Genomic DNA, 17,312 nt, shown 5'->3' with positions numbered 1-17,312 from the left:
GACATCAATCAGTACTCCATCATGAGTGACATCAATACAAGGTCCCTTTCTTGGATATAGGATGAAGCCACCTGGTAATATATTTGCTATGAATAACACATTGGCTGGTTGCCACTGGACATTAAGAACCACATCAAAACATCATCCATGAAATTTCTGAGATGACGAGGAGTTAGTCAGACAAAGCAATCGCAACAATCAAAATAATGTTACATATGAAAATTGTGTCATTGAAAGCTGTTCTTTTTGATGCGAAGGAATCAATCACGAAAGACAGTGATTGGTATTTGCTCTCGATTGACGATATCAAATTAACAGATAAATGTCACCAAACTTGTCTCGTTGTATTCTCGAATATATGTTCTTGTTAAAAAGCAGCGGGTGCCTTCAATGAACTGTCTGCAATAACAATATAAAAAATAATTTACTTCTTAGAATAACTCACGTTTCGTCGATACTGATTTCTACATGCAGCACAAATTGGACCACAAATAAGTTCTTCTTTTCCAAGATATTTCTTGTAGCTAGCAAGGGTTTCTGAAGTGACCTTTAAGCCAATCACACCACAATCCACTCCACAACTCACACATGCTTTTTCAAGCTCACTCATTACCTTTTCGTCGTCATTATCATCCAAACACATAATATCTTCTCGTAGATATTTCTTTTGTCTTTGGATAGGCCTGATCTGTTTGAACTCCTCCTCAAAACCCTTACTTTCTTCTTCTTTCTCTTGCTTGGTTAAACGATTGCTTGAACAAGGTTGAAGAACAAACTTGGTTTCATAATTTAATCCATACCAAGTGGTATAGTCGGATTCTGAATGTTCTAATACATTTCGAACCACATCATTGACAGGAATACGTTCCATTCTTCCCTCTCTTTCGATTTTTACAACTGATTTCATATATCTGATGACCTTGTGTAAAAGAATTCCAACGTCACATATTGATCGTCAACACTTCCTCGCACAAGGTATTTCGGGTTCGTGGTCACAATGTTGTTGTGATCAACGTATAAACATACAGTTGAGAATCTTTCGAATTCACTAATTCCAAGGTCATAGTAATTTTTCATTGTAATCATTCCAATTTTTGTGACATCAATGACTGGACTGAACTTGATGATAAACGTTTCGAAATCTTGCAAAACATAGAGAGTATTGATATCTGTTCGAACGGATATTCCAAACTGTTCTATCTGAGAGCTGCTCGATTCTGATTGATCACCATTTTCAAGTAGTCCTAAAAATCCAACATGGTATTGAGACTTGTAATGTTTCGGAATGGCAACTGAAAAATGAAATGAAATACCACCCATGTCGCAGGTAGCGAGTGATCGGTTAATAAGTTGTTCAATGCCATCCAGTAAAGCGCTGTTACCAGATTTTTCATAAGTGGTTTCAACTTTCATCCCTGAATTTCCTTATACTGATCCTTCAAATAGGGTTTCATTCTTTCAAGGGTTTCCATAATGCCTTTAGCAGAGAATAGCTGATCCAACAATCGTTCAAAGTATTGACAGCTTGTAATTGCACCTGCAAAATGAACTTTCGTTATTGAGCATTGCAGAATAATTAAACACAAAGGAGTCACTATACTTCGCATAGCTTCAATGATTTTCTCTTCACATGACTGTAGTTCCTCGATAATTTTCGGTTCAGGTGAAGCAGCGATAGATTCTATTTCATTTTCTGAATTGACCTTTGTACTTTCGTCAAACATCTTTTTCATAATTTCAAAAGAATCTTGTCCTGTTTCTGACTTGATAATATTATGAAGGATGGACATGCCGCCAACTTCACCGTTTCGGTAGGTAATCTTGCTTTCTCCATTTTCATCGTATTCGACAACAGTAATGTCAAGGGTGAGGTGGCCAATGTCCACATAAAGCGTTGGATCAGTGGATATATTATTCGCATCACTGAAAAATTTGAGAAGTGAAAACTCCTCAATGATGTAAATATCTTCAAGAGTCAATTCTGGATTAACAAACTCATTGATGGCTTTAAGGGCGCAATTTCTGTAGACCAACTTGACAATCTCAGAGATGTTGGTAGGACAAGTTAAAATCAGCCCAGAATAACTTCCAAGAGTACTGTGTTTGTTATTATGTTCATCTGTTGTGGATCGATAAGCCAATTGTGTGAGAAGACCTTTCAACAGTTGGTACATGACGTGTGCAACATTGAAATCAATTCCATGCAGTTGAATAGTGTACAATTCTTGCACCATAAAGATCTTTTTGATATTTTCCAATTCAAACCAATCGTTGCTATTCTCAGTTTTCAAAGTTGGTGGTTTCATGTTAAACTGATGAAGGGACTTGGAGTAGAAGATGCGGGTTGGAAATGAATTTTCTTTGTGGGTTCCAAATTTCAAGTGGGATGTTTGGCAAGAGTTACTCTTTCCACGCAGTATGTGGATCCTTGATGCTTTGCTAAAACTGGACCCAACGTCAAGAGCCAACAAGTTCTTATTGCGATACTTGTTGACGTCGATTTTATCAGGCAAAGGAGGAACGTTTTCCACATATTCAAGCATTCCTTCTTGAACGACCAATGAATTTCGTAAGGTCTTGGCCACGTTTTCATACATCTTTTGGCGAGACACTTTTCTCTTTTTTTGTTTGGTTTCCTTCGTTTCCTTCTCGACGACGGGTGTCCGTTTTTTTAGCGCCTTCTTCTTCTTCTTCTCGCTATTCAAATCTGAAGTGGTGGATTCTTGTGAAGAAGCAATAACAATTGGAGTGATCTCGATCACATCAGTATCTTCCATAGCATGGGAGTTTTCATTGGCTTGCGTTATGGTCCGAAGTTGTGGCAACCGGTTGGCCAACTCTGCTTTTTTATGTTTAGCAATTTTTCTTCGACGGACTGGTAACACGTTGGTCGGAGAGCCATTGTCGTTGGGTGTTGACCTTTCTCCGAAGGATGAGCTTGTGGAGGTTGAGCTTGCATGGTTTTGCTGTGGTTTCATAAAATCGGATTGGTTCATGGCGGAAGGGTGGACAGAGAAATTGAGAGAGCAATCTGAACAATTTTTTTATGGGGTGTCTTACAACCGTTTTTATGCGATTTTCATGGATCATGAAGTAGTATTTCAATTTTAAGTACCACCAAGAGACTATGATTTACTCCCTGCTAAATGTTTGCTCTTTATTTCTAATTTCCGTTCGGTTGACCAAGAAAGATACGCAGGCTTTTCGATGATAATAATAGTAATAATCCAAAAATTAATAAAGGGAATGTCATAACCATACAATCGAAAACATTTGAGACTTGCACAGTTTAATGCTTGTTCAACGTTAACAACTTTCCAAACAAACTCTTCCTCTTTTCTTGTTTCTTTTTCTTGGATTGGTCTGCCGATACTGTTGAATGACACTCTGAGGTTGTGTCATTAAAATCATGACCACCACTGCCACTGGTTGGTGTACTTGGTTTTTTCTTTGAGAATAATTCAGCTAAATTGGTAGAAAGACGCTTCATCTTGGACATTTTCTGTTCTTCGGCGTGGGCAGAGAGTAGGGCTCCAACACCTCCCGATGTTGGTTTTGAAGGAACGTTGAAAGAAGAAGGTGGAGTATGATGACTGCTGAAACCATTGTTGCCTTCGTCATGGGCATGAATTTCATCGTTTTGTCGAATTAAATGTTGTAATTGGGCCATATCCGTAATTTCAGGAAAATTGTCATCGACAATGTAGCCACTTCTCCTCTTCATGTCGTTGTGGAAGGTGTGTGCTGTGAGGCTGAGTCGTCAGATTCAACATTGCTTCCACTAATATCAAGACCTTTCGAGTTTCTCTTGCTGTTCGAATTCGAGTTGGCATTATTGTTGTTAGAACCTCCCATAAAGTATTGTGATAAACGTTTTTTGAGGGACATGGATCGTGAATTGCTCTCTTGTTGCGCTTTAAGTTTTTCTTGCTGATCGTGCAACTCTTCATTGTGTTGCATTTGCATTTGGAGAGGTCGTAAAAAAACAGGTAATTCCATCATGTCTTGTTGTTGCTCTTGTTTGTATTTGGAGAGCCATTCTTCTTCATCAAAATCCTTCTCCTTTTGCTCATAATTTGATCGTTCTTCTTCCTCAGAGGCCTTGCTTGCAAGGAAAATTGCTTTATCCAATGTTGAGAACCAATCTGTGGCTCTCTGAGAGTCTTTGGTTCTCTTGAATTTGAGTTTGAAAATTGCTGAATTGGCCATCGACGAGGAGCCTCCCTCTTCGTTGGTTCCATGACTATTTGCATGATCTTCCGATTGTTTTTCGCTCTCTCCATTGGGATTATTGATTTTATAACTCTTAGAACCCACTACTCCAGTACCTGTATAATCTGCTGGAGGTAGAAAGTGTAATTCAAATTCCTCCAATTCATCATCGTCAGCAGCAGTAGTATTGGCAGTGGTAATCTTTGAATGTTCCTTATTCGATGATGTTGCCTCATTGTTGCTTGTTCCATCCAAATCGTTGTGATGATCCTCGCTTCTTCGATAGTCCAAAACATTGACCGCAGAATGTTGTCCATCATTACCCTTCACTGTATGAAATTTCGTTAATTTGCAATACTTGAGAGGAATTTTGTACAGAATGAATTCATTAATCATGGTTGCAGGATCCGTGAAAACAGGGTTATTATTGTTGTTGTTCGCAGCAGTACCAATTGTGGCTGAAGTTGGAGTGGTTGAAATAATACTCGTATTGTCATCTTCATTATAATGAGAGGAAGAGCTATTGAAACTCGTGCCACCCGTAAAATTGTTGAGATGACTGCTATTATTCAAGCTTGATGATGCATTCTGTTGTGTATTGATTAATTGAGCAGACAAAATTTGATGTTGTTTAAAATCCTCTTGGGTCCGATAAATTCTCAAATGATGATTCTTCAATACAAAATATCTCTTATTATACAAGTAGGGCCAATGGGTTGTTTTTCGATAGCCCCATCCTTCCCTATACGGTACACCTATAATAATCTGGCTTCCTTGCTGAGTGAGTTGAGTATTTAAACCCTCAATACCTAGAGTGTTGTTGTTGTTGTTGTTATTCGTCAACGTGGAGGACAGTAAGGAAGAAGTGGCGCCAGAAAAATTCGAGTTGGCTGCGGCGTGGAGGCATGAGCTCCATTCATGGCAGTGCTGCTGGCATTGTTATTACTCGTCATGTTGGTGAGTTTGTTGAGAAGAAGATTTACAGAGAGACGTTTTTGAGAGTTGGATGCGTTTGTGCTGTTGTTGAATCGAGCGGAGGCTCTTCGGGATGAAGGATTTGATTTATGAGACAGTTTGGGAGAGGAAGGGTTGGAAGGAGGAGAGGAAGAAGAAGAGAAGGGTTGTACATCGTCATGATGATGTTGGTGATGTATGTTTGTGGGAGATGATGGTGAGGTAGGAGCGCTATTGGGTCTGGTAGCGTCCAACATTTTTTGTTTGGTTTGTTTGAGGGCCAGCATGATGTTGTGAGCGATAAAACTAGTGGAGACAAGTGACAGAAGTGGTTTTGGTCGATGAAGACAGATACGTTTTTGATACACTGTATTTGTGTAGTGTATTATATTCTTATGAACAAACGGAAATAATTAATACCTAATTTGATGCTGTTAGCGATATAGCGAGCGAATATTCGTTGCTCATAAAAAAGAATGCAATCCAAAAATTGCTGATGGTAATAATTTGTTGACGAAAGGAAGGACAAAACTGTTTGTTGTGCATGCAAACTGGCACTTGCCGCTGAGAATTGTGATGCAGCGTGGAGATATTCAAACAACAGCAATTTTTTTCTGTTTCCCAGAAAGAGATGATGGTTGACAATTAATTTTGGGTCACCGGGCGTTTTTGGATTTTCATTTAGGGGTGGTAATACTTTATTGATCGGTTGTCCCCAAGCAGGAAAATAATCATGTTTCGCCAGCAATCAGTGCAAAACAAGAACATTATTTATGAACAACATTGGAGTAGTCCATAATCTTTTGATACAATCCTTCGACAAAGGTTGCTTCATCATTGACTGATTGAACCAACACAAACAACTCTCCTCCCCTCAAATGAAATTCCTCTCTTTCTTCAATCATTAACTCGTGATCCGTCTCAATGCAATCTGTAACAAAAGAGGGACAAACAATAAGAACTCTCTTCTTTGCTAAAGCCAATTCCTCTAGCACAGTAGTGGTGTAAGGAGTGAGCCATGGCAGTTTACCTAAATGACTTTGGAACGTAGTTTGAATTGTGACATGTTGTGCAAAGTATTTGGATAGCTCAGGCTTAAACTCGGTTTCTGAAATGGCATAGGAACCAGGTGTTTCTTTTGATTCTTCCAAATGGGATGGAGCGCTCACTAATTGTTGCAAGACACACTTGGTTGTTTGCAGACATTGAGCATAGTAAGAAAAATCTAAATCCTCTCGCTCTTTGTAACCTTTGATTTCATGATGGACTGGAAGACTGTGATAACTCACAATGATGTGATCGAATCCATGCTTGCTTTGAATTTCTTCAGCATTACTTTGAAGAGCTTCCTCAATCCTATGGATGACTGACCGAATGAATGGAGCATAGGTTGGATATGAATTCACAAAATGTAATGAAGGAATATAGAGCCATTTAGACATGACTCTCATACATTCCTCATGAATAGATCCAACGGTTGCAGAAGCGTACTGTGGAAAGAGAGGTAAAATCATAATGTGTGAACAATGATGCTCATGATTCAACTTGTTCAAGCCAGTCTCAATGGATGGATTTTGATAACGCATGGCATACTCGACAACAAGGTCAAAATCTGCATCTACGTCTTGGCCTGCCATTCTCTCTCTTAATTGCTTGACAATCAATTCCGTATTATATTTGAGAGGAGAAGCACTTCCATCAGTGAAATCGTTGGATTTCCAAATAGCTTGATAGTTTTTAGTTGAGTTTTTGTATCGGAAAGGAACGATCAAGCCATTCACGAGCAAGTATCGAAACCAATATTTCGCATCAATCACACGACCATCCATCAAAAATTGTTGCAAATACTTGTAGACTGAGTTGGGAGTGGCATCATTGGGAGTACCCAAATTGACTAACAAGACTCCGATTCTTTGTTTTTTCGTCATTGGACTCAAAGAATTGGAAGATTTCAAGTATAATTCTTGGAGATCTTTCATGGTTGCAATGGTTGGAGTGCTAGTAGAATTCTTATCGGATGCTTGTTGTTGCTTGTTCTTGAAAAGCTTGTAAGCTAAAACAATGGCAGCTGCAACACCTGCAGAGAGAGCCACTGCATAGGTTTTGGTGGGATCGGCTGCTGCTGTTGTGGAACCTTTAGAATTTGGATCCGATGAAACAACCCCAAGCAAGCCTTGCTTGGTGGATGAAAAGAATTGTTTTACTTCCTGAATCATGGAGTGATGATGAAAGAATATTTGGATGAATGATGATGAAGAAAGAGAATCACTTCAGGGATGTGATGGCTTTTGTTTTTGATTGGTAGTCCGAAATGTCTTTTCGAATCGTTACTCCTCATCATGCAACCAATCACCCACGCTTGCGTAGAGCTTGGAATTCTGTATTTAATATTTACAATTTTATTGTGTGGATTGTTCGACAAGGTATTAAACCATCCATCTACTACTGATCCATGACAGTTGGATAGAGAACACCATGCACTACTGGAAAAAGGAGCAATTGAAACAAGTACCATACAGGAATACACTTCTTGTAGGTCCGATCATCTTGGTTCTTATCCGTATTCTTCAACAATTCAAGACTTCCTTTGCATATCCATACGATTCCAATCACGACATAGGCCACAAAGACTATCCATTGCATGGACGAAATTTCGGAGTGGACATTCTCTTGTTTGCAGTACAGCAGAACGGCAAACATGGCAATGGCATAGAACATGGAAGAAACGAGAGCTTTTGCAAAGAAGGCCTTTCTAGCGGCGGTCATGTCTTGGAAGATCATGGGAAAGGTTTCTCTTCCAATAATCTGATCTCCTTCCAAATCTCGGTAATCTTGCATGTCAATGACACACCAAAAGTAAGCACTGGTCACCGCGAAAACCAAAGTAGAAAACACATCGACACGACCTGTCATCATTTGACAGCAAGAGCTTTGCATGCAAAATGCTCCGATGGCATTGCAAAGATTTTTGGACCACCAAAGTACATCACCCTTCAAGTGGTTGTGAATGATAAAAGTTACCACCCACACAGCACAGTACCAAAAGACATCTTCGATCAAACCATGGATGAGATAACATACAGTAGAGAGAATGAGAAGGAGTGTAGCAAAGGCAACCGAACAAAGTTTCTTGGGAAGAGGTCTCCATGATTTGTTCTTACGATCTTCTTCAATTCCAGCAATTTGATTACTGATGGTGAATGACCAGACGAAGGACAAGGACATGAAAGCTAATGAAAGAGCTCTTCTGATAATCTCATGCATGTTGGAAGCACCAAGGAACCATTGGACAACCACATAGGTGACACCATAGAAACTCATGGGACACACAGTGATTTTGTAATCATTCTTGTTGAATTCATGATACAATCTCAGTAAGAAGAGTGGATTCTGCACAGAGTACCAACATTCCTCAGTGAGCTGTGACAACGCTAACAAAAACGAGAATGTCCAATGAAGAGAACCTTCTTGCTTGTGCTTTGCATGAAAGATTTTGTTGGTAACTGAAAACATTTGTTTTTTTCAATGATTATTCACGAAAGAGTGTTCAAAACATCTTGCTTTTTTATAGACACAGCTGTCGCAAAATTTCGTGCCAACTTCCCAACACAAAAAATTGCGACAGAATTCACGTAGTAAAATTAGAATGTATCAACAGTATTCGAACAGCATTTTTTGCATGAGAAGCATGGGATTATCCTTCCAAATCTGTTATTTTCTTCACCCTTAAAGTGATACTGTAGATGAAAGTAGTGAACACTTTTCTCCAAGATGCCAAATAGGATTCATTGATTTTATTTTTCATGAAAAAATGTCGTCCTCACAACGTCTATTGAACCCAAGGCTCTTCAAGAATATGAATTTCATTTTGGACAATCGGATTGTGCTTCCATCGAATTTGAAGAGAATCACAGCAATTTATAACAGATACGGAGGAGAGGAAAATACTATTTCAAGAAATGTTGTTGTTAAACAATTTCCGTCGATTCAACACTACAACCCACAAACCGAATGCAAGAGAATTGTTGAACACAAAACATCAGCCAATGCCAAATTTGTTATCGAGTTGGGTAAGTGTTTCGGGTGTTGCCATCAATGATGATAATGAAATTGTGGTCTTGAAATTATATATTCTAATTATTAATCATAATAATTACATTATTTTACATCGGAATCAGATGATGGAACACAAACATTGATAAGAGTAACAGACAAGGACACAGAACAAACAATTATTGACCGCATCAAACAAGCAGCATTAAATTTAACAGAAACACAATATGAACCTGAATTGGCAATCTTCATCAAAGATTTCGAAAGAAAGGTTAAACAACACCAGTCCAAAGAATAACCTTTCACTGGAGCTCCTACCTACCATCAATTTTACTGTTGGATAAAAACACACTAGATTCCACTTCATCATCGCTAATAAATCCAAAGACAATAATTATTAATTTGGAATGATGTAATTTCATAGTCTAGTGATTTTTTGTACATTCTCGGTGATTATTGCATCAGAAATGCAAAGTCTTCCTCCTCTCGCAACTCTTTCGGAACCTTGTTTTGGAAAATACTATCACTCATAATGTTCAGAGAGGATGAATCCTGAGAGAGATTTTCTAATTCAGGCTTAAAGATGGCCGTAGAATCGAGTAAAATTTGGCAGGTTTGTTCTTGTCGAGTGCTGGTAGAGATTTGAGGACTGCCTGAGGAACAACATCAGGATCAAAGTCATCTTTTTGATAGCTTTCTAAGATCTTTCGTAATTGAGTGGCTGACAACACAGGACATACTTCTTGTCGTGTGGTTGAATCAACTAGTGATGCCTTATTCATTATCATTACATCTGAGCTTTGTCTCAAATATACAAGTCCAACGATTGGTAGGAGACCTCGCTTAATGCTCTTTATAGAGCCAAGTCCAAACTTTTTCTCATCAGCCCATTGCTCAAGCTGCGAAACACACATCTTCAACATGATAGCAGAACCCATATTACAATATCTTCTTGATCCAGATAGAATAGCATTAAATCCAAAGCAATTAATAAAGTAAAATAAATGTGCAAAGAATTGTTCGGAAAATGTCTTTGAAATATAATTATCTTGGAAGAGCTTGTAAAAATTTTCGAATAATTTGACAATTTTCATAGGGCTTGAAGTTGATGACATTTGACCATGCTTTCCAAAGAGTGCTTCGAACAAGAAAGGTAATAGCTGACGTATCACATCTTGATAGTATTGAATAAATATCTTGTTAACCAATGACAACAATTCGTTTTTGAATTGAGAAACTGGACTATCAAAAGCAAATTCGTCCTCATTTGTTGTAGAATCTCCATAATTAATAATTAAAGTATTTTTCTGTTGCTTATCTATATCAAGTACTTGATAAACTATTTGCAACATTTCTTTAACGTCTACAACGTTGTCCTTTGGTGGTAATACGTCTTCCATAACACCTTTGCCGGCATTGATAGCTGAAGACTCCACTCGTTTAAGTAAATCAATTTGAACGCCATGCTCTTGAGATCTAGAAACAGGGAAATCTGTTTGAAGGAGTGTTAATAGAGAGAGTATCACAGATAGCCAATAGCATTGATTGGTTTGATTGTTTTCGTTCTTTTGCACAACTTGTTGAAGAGCCTTAGTGATCTTGGAAAGAACTTGATTATTTGAAGGCGTGAAGCTATCCCAATGTTTCAGACATTTGTAAAGAATTGGCGCAGAAACAGCAATTTCTTTTTCAAACTCTGGTGTCTTGTTAATAATAACATAATCTATAAGAGCTCTCTCGTTAGCTTCCCTTTGTAATCTTTCAAGCTTCTCTTGCATAGCTTTCTTCTCAAGCTGTTCTTGCTTGATTTGTTTTTGAACCTCAGCCAACCTTGCTTCATCACCACTGGAGTGTTCATCTCCAGTCATGCTCTCCTCAGACATGGTATTTCTAGGAGACGTGACAGTAAGTCCACCGTTGTTTTTCTCATTTCGCTTTTGTCTCTCTTGAATGGTCTGGTTAGTTTTTTCAAGATTTTTCAAGAACGCATCAGAATCTACCTCACTCGTTAAACTAAGATTTTGATGTTTCCTGGAATTATTCTTGTTTAGAGCGTTTCTTCTTTCTGCAGCACTAATACCGGCCAAAGATTTCATTACTGGTTTCTTAGCTGGTTGATCTTCATCAGAGTCTTCCTTGAGATTGGAGGAAGACCGTGCACTAACCTCGTCATCCAGATCATCCAGAGAATCACGACTTTGTTTCACTGAGGATCTCTTTGAGGGTTGTGAACTTGGAATTTCGTTGTCATCACGGTTTTGACTTTGGTTGCTGGCTCCGCTTCGTAAGTCGTCATCATCATGATAATGATCTTCTTCATCATCAAAATTGTGCTCTCCAAATTCTTCATCATCGTCATAAGTCTCTCCGAAATGATCGTCATCCTCGTTGTACTCGTCATCATCAGCTGTCTTGTTAAATTTGTTTGACCTAAAACCTTTTCTCTTTGTGTGGTCGTCTTCACTGTCTTCGGTTGCGTCGGTCATTGTTGTGTTTTCACTTAAACTTGTGAGATCATCAGCACCAGACTTTAATCTAGGCTCGCTTTCAATCTTGACTTTCAACTCTCCATTCGATGACCTCCCCATAGCGGAACAGTAAATGTCCTAATCTCGGAGTGAGGCTCCATCTGCAGAGAAGAAAAATCAGCTAAATTAATTGATATGTGTCCTATTTCTCCCTTCTTCTTCTTGTCTCGGACTACTTCATGTATATACAATTCCAAAAACTTTTTCTTATATTTTCCTTTTGAATTTTTAAACAACGTTCCTTTGAATTGAATTTCTTCTTCCCAAACAGCCGTTTTATCTTTCACAAAGGCTTTTTTAGTTTCTCCTTTGTGTTTCTTTCCTCGTTTCCATGATATATACAATATAATACCACTCTTTGGTAGCTTCATCAAGTGTTGAAACGAGATACGGAAATTAAATTTTGCAATCTTCTTTCTCTTAAATATGGACTGCATTTTTTATATGTGATGACGATGATATTTTCTTGATGATTTTTAAAAAGTGGTTGTTTGTTCTTCTTTTTTGGAATGATGACTTTCCGATGAAATGTGATGATCAATGGAATGCTTTGATTAGCTATGCAACAATTTCTCTTGGCTACGAGGAAGCCTCTTTGGGGCAACTGTAAGTCGTTTATTTTGTGTTGTTTAAAAATACAGCCCAACGAAAAGGTTCATTCTTCCTTTTCCAATGTTGTTCGTGTTGATGTACGCGCTGCATGCAGTTCATCAAACCATCTGATTGGAACTTGTCATTAAATTGTGCACATCACGAACGAAAAAATACCTCTCGTTGACGTCGGAATTCATAGTGTCGGACCGACAAACATTCAGCTTGTACAACTGCACTCCAAACAATTATTTGAAAGAACAAAAAAACAATAACATACACCGGTCATTGTATTGTAATAATAACATGAGTAAATACAGTAGTAAAAAGTCAGCTAGAGCCTATCAAAAAAGTTGCTACAGCGCTAATAATTGCACCATCACAGAGTTGAATAGGACAATACTCGGAGATAGATTATTGATTGATCCTAAAACAGTAACGATAGACACTAAAAATTATATATTTGAAAAGCTTCATGATGAGAATTATTTATTGAGTTCTGTCAAGTATGGATTAAGAGTGGTCATGCCAATGATTAATCAAGGAGGTCTATTTGCAAGGTTGGAACTTGTTGATGACAGAAATGATGTAGAAGTGAAATGCGTGAAAAGAGAAAGAGCTGGAAAACGGGTGTTAAAAGGGAAAACGAAAGAGGAATTTGATGTAACAAAAAACAACACACTCAAAGTGAAAATGGAGTTTAAATTCCGTGAAACATCGAGTGACAACACTGTTGACAAGTATAGATTATTAGTACACATCATGTTAGAAAATAGGATATTGTTGACATTCAATTCAGAACCATTTAGGACGGTGGTGAGAGCACCAGGTAGTAAAAGGTCATCTCGATCAACGCCAATACCTTTGCTAGTACCAACACAATACAATGTCAACAATGATGATACTGAGGAGGACTCTGATGAAGACGAAGAAGAAAATGAGGCATCTCAAAAGAAAACAAAGAAATAAATCGAGTCAGGTCTATCTCAGAAAGAAGTAAAATTCCATAAATTTCTCAGCTTGTATTAATGAAGTTGTTACAACTGTCCTTGAATTTCATTGAATCTATATTTTACTCGTGGCAAACAACCTTCAATTCACTTTCATTTGCTTGTCCCTCAAATTGGACATTGTCAATACGGAGAGTTGTAATTTGTTGTTGGAATCCCTTAAATCTTTTAGAATTTTTCCTTCTTCTTTTCTTGAAGGCGATGGTGTAAGCGGATCTTGTGTGTTGCTCAATTGTGGCCAAAACTGTGGCATTGGATACGATTGGTCTACCCACAGCGCTGAAATCCTTTCCTCCTACAAGTAAGATCTTGTTCAACTTAATTTGTGTTCCAACTTCAATAGGAATTCTATTAACAGTAATTCTATCTCCATTGGTGACCTTGTATTGATGTCCTCCAATTTGAACAACAGCAAAATGTAATTCTCTCACTTCATTCATTGGTAAATTGGTATGTGCGGGAGGTACATAGACTTGATATTTAGCAGGTGTTTCACCACCAACAATATTGCTGAGACGAATTGCTCCGGTGCTTGTTGTAGCTTCTTCCTCTACCACTGGTTCTTGCTGTTGTTCCTCTTGATTTGTATTAATTTCAATATTTTCGCTAATCTTTTCATTCAATTCCTCACCACCAATTTTCACCTCTTGTTTACTGGCATTCAAACTAAATACATTTTGATGATAAAACGAAATTTGTTGAATATTTGAAGGAAACATGATTTTCTTCAAGTTGTTGTTACTACATGAATTAAAACTGAAAAGCAATGTGGATGATGGAGCATGGCTAGATGTTTTTGTTGTTGATGAGAGGACCTTGCTGGCCGAACGCAGCAGAGCGTGCATTTTTGTTGTTGGGCAATTTTTATGAACAAAAAATAATTTTCTTTTGCTTGAAGACAAGCCTTTTGAATTTTTGCTGTGAAGAGACTCAATCATCATGATTCGGAACATGTTGGAAAAGCACGCCAACCACATGATTTGTGGTATTTGGAAACAAGGAGTGAGGAGGGAAAATTTTGGAAATGTTAGGAATTTTTGTGTGTCCTTGTCGAGGAATAGTTCTTCGTTTGCTGCTGCAGGCATGCCGAATATCCTATCAACAACTACAGCAGAGATGGAGGCACAAACATGTCCGATTGGAAATACGTTCACTTTAGAACAAATAGAGGTTGGTGTTTAGATATCTTTACATCGAGTGTCATCTTGACATGCTCATAGAAATACCCAAAGCTGAGTTGCATAGACATTTGGATGGATCGTTAAGAGTAGGTAATTTATGTATTCATCGTCAATTCTCAAAATCATTTAAACTGTTGCAAAGATTCAAACCATGATAGACCTAGCGAATCGATACAATATTAATTTGCCAGCAAAAACTGAAAACGAGTTGTCAAAACATTTGGTTGTACCTGATGACTGTGCAAGCTTGGAACAGTATTTGGAAGCATTTAAATTTACTTGTGCTGTTTTACAAGTAAGTAATTAGAATTATCTAAGACGTGTTATTAATATTAAATACCAAAGAATGAATGTAAGTAATAAGGGAACCTGAACAGTTCATACTAAAATATTGATGTATCAGATTCGTTGGAAAGAGTGACATACGAGGTTTGTGAAGATGCCTACAAAGAAAATACCACTTATTTAGAAATTAGGTTTGGACCTGTTTTACACACTAATTCTGGCCTTTCCTTAAAACAAATCATGGACTCAGTCGTGAGAGGCGTTGAATATGCTGAAAGAACATTGCCTGGATTTACTGGAAGGATTATTGTTTGTGGTTTAAGAGAAATGAGCCCTGAGTTGTTTATGAAATGGCTGAGATTGCAACAAAATATTCTCATGCAAAAACGGTGGCATTCGATTTGGCATCCAAAGAATTAGAATATCCTGCAAGTTTACACAGAAAGTCATTTCAATTGGTTCATGAGGTAATTTTTATTGCACTTTTTATATTTTGTAATTAATGTATTCTTGATTTTCAAACAACATAGAACTATTTGATGGCGACATGTCACAGTGGAGAGGCTGCTGGATCTGAATACATTAAAGACGCTATTATCAACTGTGGAGTACAACGAATTGGACATGGAACAAAACTAGTGCAAGACTTAAAGCTGTTGGAATATGTACGAGCTAGAAATATCGCTCTTGAAATTTGTGTGACCAGCAATTTTCAAACAAAAGCAACACCCAGTTATGCAGCGCATCCATTACCATTTTATTTCCGAAAAGGTATTGCTGTTTGTGTATGTACAGACAACACCCTTATGAGTGATATTACTCTTTCTAAAGAATTGTTCAAAATCCAACGACTCTATAACTTTACAAATGAGGAACTACTCAAGATTATGCGATTTAGTTTTGAGAACGCATTCATCTCCTATTCAGAAAAAGCAGAGCTGTTAAGAACATTCGACGAATATGTTCACAACAATTTTCCAAAGCAATAGACTTTCGAATCAATGTTTCTTCAAACACAATATTTTCCATCACTGTTTCCTTACAATTCCCCCAATTAAGGCCTTTCCGTTATTGAAAATTTCAAAGCAGTGTCGAGTTTTTAAAGTGTTGTTACATTTGTTTATTTTCATTTACACAATGTCACCACAAGCGGAGTGTCCTCATTCCTTCGTAACGCATTTAAAACAAGAATGCAAACATGGCAAGCAAAGTAACAATCATACCAACGAAACCAGCTGCTCCATTTCTTGCAGCAGAGTTGCTCAAATAGGAAGAGTCTTCACTTGAACCAGTGCTTGGATCCCAAACAAATGCGTCCACTCGTTCAGTAATAGACATGTAGAATCTAACCATTGCAGCATTAGAATCAACACGATCTCTCAAAGTAGTTTCACCATCTTGGCTTGGTTGGAATGGAACCATTGGGGAAGCAACGAATTTACCTCTGGTAATAACTGTTGGAGCAGAAGTGTTCCAACGAGATACGAAGTTTTGGAATGAGAAGAATCCTTTTGGAAGAGCAGCAACATTACTTCCACCCAATTGAGTGTTGACATCATCATCGAATTGATTGACAGTTTGATCACTGGTAGCATCATCTGGCTTCTCTTCACTGGCTGGTTGAATTGGCTTATCTCTTCTGTTACCTCTGAAAGCAACAACAGATCCCAAAGCGACCAATGAATCAGATGCAGAGTAGGTAATTCCAGTGAGTTCCAAAGTAACCTTCAAAGTAGATGGGTTCAAAACTTGAACAACTCCAGTTCTGTTGACCATCTTTGGTGAAGTGAAAGTGACTGCATCAGAAGTGACCATAGTAGTAATCTTAATAGAACAAAAGTTTGGAACAGTAGTGGAAACAACTGCTTGATAGACATAGGAAGTGTTGGCAGAATTCAATGCGGTTCTTGACACAGAATCAACAGTCCAATCCACTTGTCCAAGTCTCACACTTCTAACAACAGTGTCATTACCAGGTTGGAAACCTTCCTTTCCATTCACTTCCTTATATTCAAGAACTTCATCAAATCCGAAAGCGTTACCAACGACAACTGTGATAGCTTTACCAGTTTGTGGAGCAGTGACCACAGTCTTGGCATTCATACCGAGCATTGGGAATTTGACAACTGAAGCAAAGAATTCAAGATCAGCGAAAGCACCAATGGCAGTGGCATTTCTTCTATCAATACATCCTGCCTTTGTAACGAAACGAACAGTTTTGAATTCTCTAACAATGTCAATCTTTCTCTTACAGACGGCATTGGAGAGTTTTGGATAGAGAGAAGTGTTCACATCGAGAGCGAATGTGAAATGAGCAATAAGAAGGAGCAATAGAGCTGCAAGGCACAAGGCGTGTTGAACTTTCATATTGTTGAATGTTGGAAATCTTTGATTATTTTTTTTTGTTGTTTGGGTTGATTCTGTTCTCCCAAGTTGATTTTAAAGGAAATTTTTTGTAGTAGTTTGACAGGTGTTTCATGTTCGCGTGAGAGAACACT

General features: G+C 38.0%; 13 protein-coding genes across 13 annotated transcripts; 3 read left to right on the top strand and 10 right to left on the bottom strand.

Moving 5' to 3' along the window:
* Positions 1 to 424: 424 nt before the first annotated feature.
* Positions 425 to 1,413, bottom strand: C9374_001917 (uncharacterized protein; the record flags this gene model as incomplete). The annotated part of the gene is made up of 2 exons (XM_044691277.1): positions 425 to 919; positions 1,027 to 1,413. 2 exons carry the CDS (start codon positions 1,411 to 1,413, stop codon positions 425 to 427), a joined length of 882 nt encoding a protein of 293 aa, XP_044550874.1.
* Positions 1,410 to 2,996, bottom strand: C9374_001916 (uncharacterized protein; the record flags this gene model as incomplete). Its single annotated transcript, XM_044691276.1, has 1 exon — positions 1,410 to 2,996. One exon carries the CDS (start codon positions 2,994 to 2,996, stop codon positions 1,410 to 1,412), a length of 1,587 nt encoding a protein of 528 aa, XP_044550873.1.
* A 293-nt stretch (positions 2,997 to 3,289) lies between these two features.
* Positions 3,290 to 3,670, bottom strand: C9374_001915 (uncharacterized protein; the record flags this gene model as incomplete). Its single annotated transcript, XM_044691275.1, has 1 exon — positions 3,290 to 3,670. One exon carries the CDS (start codon positions 3,668 to 3,670, stop codon positions 3,290 to 3,292), a length of 381 nt encoding a protein of 126 aa, XP_044550872.1.
* A 50-nt stretch (positions 3,671 to 3,720) lies between these two features.
* Positions 3,721 to 5,423, bottom strand: C9374_001914 (uncharacterized protein; the record flags this gene model as incomplete). The annotated part of the gene is made up of 2 exons (XM_044691274.1): positions 3,721 to 5,021; positions 5,066 to 5,423. The coding sequence occupies 2 exons, from the start codon at positions 5,421 to 5,423 to the stop codon at positions 3,721 to 3,723; spliced, it is 1,659 nt and encodes a 552-aa protein (XP_044550871.1).
* A 510-nt stretch (positions 5,424 to 5,933) lies between these two features.
* Positions 5,934 to 7,382, bottom strand: C9374_001913 (uncharacterized protein; the record flags this gene model as incomplete). The annotated part of the gene is made up of 1 exon (XM_044691273.1): positions 5,934 to 7,382. One exon carries the CDS (start codon positions 7,380 to 7,382, stop codon positions 5,934 to 5,936), a length of 1,449 nt encoding a protein of 482 aa, XP_044550870.1.
* A 226-nt stretch (positions 7,383 to 7,608) lies between these two features.
* C9374_001912 (uncharacterized protein) lies at positions 7,609 to 8,679 on the bottom strand (the record flags this gene model as incomplete). The annotated part of the gene is made up of 1 exon (XM_044691272.1): positions 7,609 to 8,679. The coding sequence occupies one exon, from the start codon at positions 8,677 to 8,679 to the stop codon at positions 7,609 to 7,611; it is 1,071 nt and encodes a 356-aa protein (XP_044550869.1).
* A 298-nt stretch (positions 8,680 to 8,977) lies between these two features.
* C9374_001911 (uncharacterized protein) lies at positions 8,978 to 9,517 on the top strand (the record flags this gene model as incomplete). The annotated part of the gene is made up of 2 exons (XM_044691271.1): positions 8,978 to 9,236; positions 9,345 to 9,517. 2 exons carry the CDS (start codon positions 8,978 to 8,980, stop codon positions 9,515 to 9,517), a joined length of 432 nt encoding a protein of 143 aa, XP_044550868.1.
* A 268-nt stretch (positions 9,518 to 9,785) lies between these two features.
* Positions 9,786 to 11,705, bottom strand: C9374_001910 (uncharacterized protein; the record flags this gene model as incomplete). Its single annotated transcript, XM_044691270.1, has 1 exon — positions 9,786 to 11,705. One exon carries the CDS (start codon positions 11,703 to 11,705, stop codon positions 9,786 to 9,788), a length of 1,920 nt encoding a protein of 639 aa, XP_044550867.1.
* Positions 11,706 to 11,779: 74 nt separating this feature from the next.
* On the bottom strand, positions 11,780 to 12,184 carry C9374_001909 (uncharacterized protein; the record flags this gene model as incomplete). Its single annotated transcript, XM_044691268.1, has 1 exon — positions 11,780 to 12,184. One exon carries the CDS (start codon positions 12,182 to 12,184, stop codon positions 11,780 to 11,782), a length of 405 nt encoding a protein of 134 aa, XP_044550866.1.
* Positions 12,185 to 12,644: 460 nt separating this feature from the next.
* On the top strand, positions 12,645 to 13,307 carry C9374_001908 (uncharacterized protein; the record flags this gene model as incomplete). The annotated part of the gene is made up of 1 exon (XM_044691267.1): positions 12,645 to 13,307. The coding sequence occupies one exon, from the start codon at positions 12,645 to 12,647 to the stop codon at positions 13,305 to 13,307; it is 663 nt and encodes a 220-aa protein (XP_044550865.1).
* A 103-nt stretch (positions 13,308 to 13,410) lies between these two features.
* Positions 13,411 to 14,193, bottom strand: C9374_001907 (uncharacterized protein; the record flags this gene model as incomplete). Its single annotated transcript, XM_044691266.1, has 1 exon — positions 13,411 to 14,193. One exon carries the CDS (start codon positions 14,191 to 14,193, stop codon positions 13,411 to 13,413), a length of 783 nt encoding a protein of 260 aa, XP_044550864.1.
* Positions 14,194 to 14,558: 365 nt separating this feature from the next.
* Positions 14,559 to 15,803, top strand: C9374_001906 (uncharacterized protein; the record flags this gene model as incomplete). The annotated part of the gene is made up of 6 exons (XM_044691265.1): positions 14,559 to 14,615; positions 14,672 to 14,824; positions 14,875 to 14,881; positions 14,933 to 15,123; positions 15,174 to 15,281; positions 15,345 to 15,803. 6 exons carry the CDS (start codon positions 14,559 to 14,561, stop codon positions 15,801 to 15,803), a joined length of 975 nt encoding a protein of 324 aa, XP_044550863.1.
* A 190-nt stretch (positions 15,804 to 15,993) lies between these two features.
* C9374_001905 (uncharacterized protein) lies at positions 15,994 to 17,181 on the bottom strand (the record flags this gene model as incomplete). Its single annotated transcript, XM_044691264.1, has 1 exon — positions 15,994 to 17,181. One exon carries the CDS (start codon positions 17,179 to 17,181, stop codon positions 15,994 to 15,996), a length of 1,188 nt encoding a protein of 395 aa, XP_044550862.1.
* Positions 17,182 to 17,312: the final 131 nt, after the last annotated feature.

Source organism: Naegleria lovaniensis (assembly GCF_003324165.1).
Source record: "Naegleria lovaniensis strain ATCC 30569 chromosome Unknown tig013, whole genome shotgun sequence".
NCBI classification, from domain to species: Eukaryota; Heterolobosea; class Eutetramitea; order Acrasida; family Naegleriidae; genus Naegleria; species Naegleria lovaniensis.
This window is presented reverse-complemented; position numbering and strand designations above follow the sequence as displayed.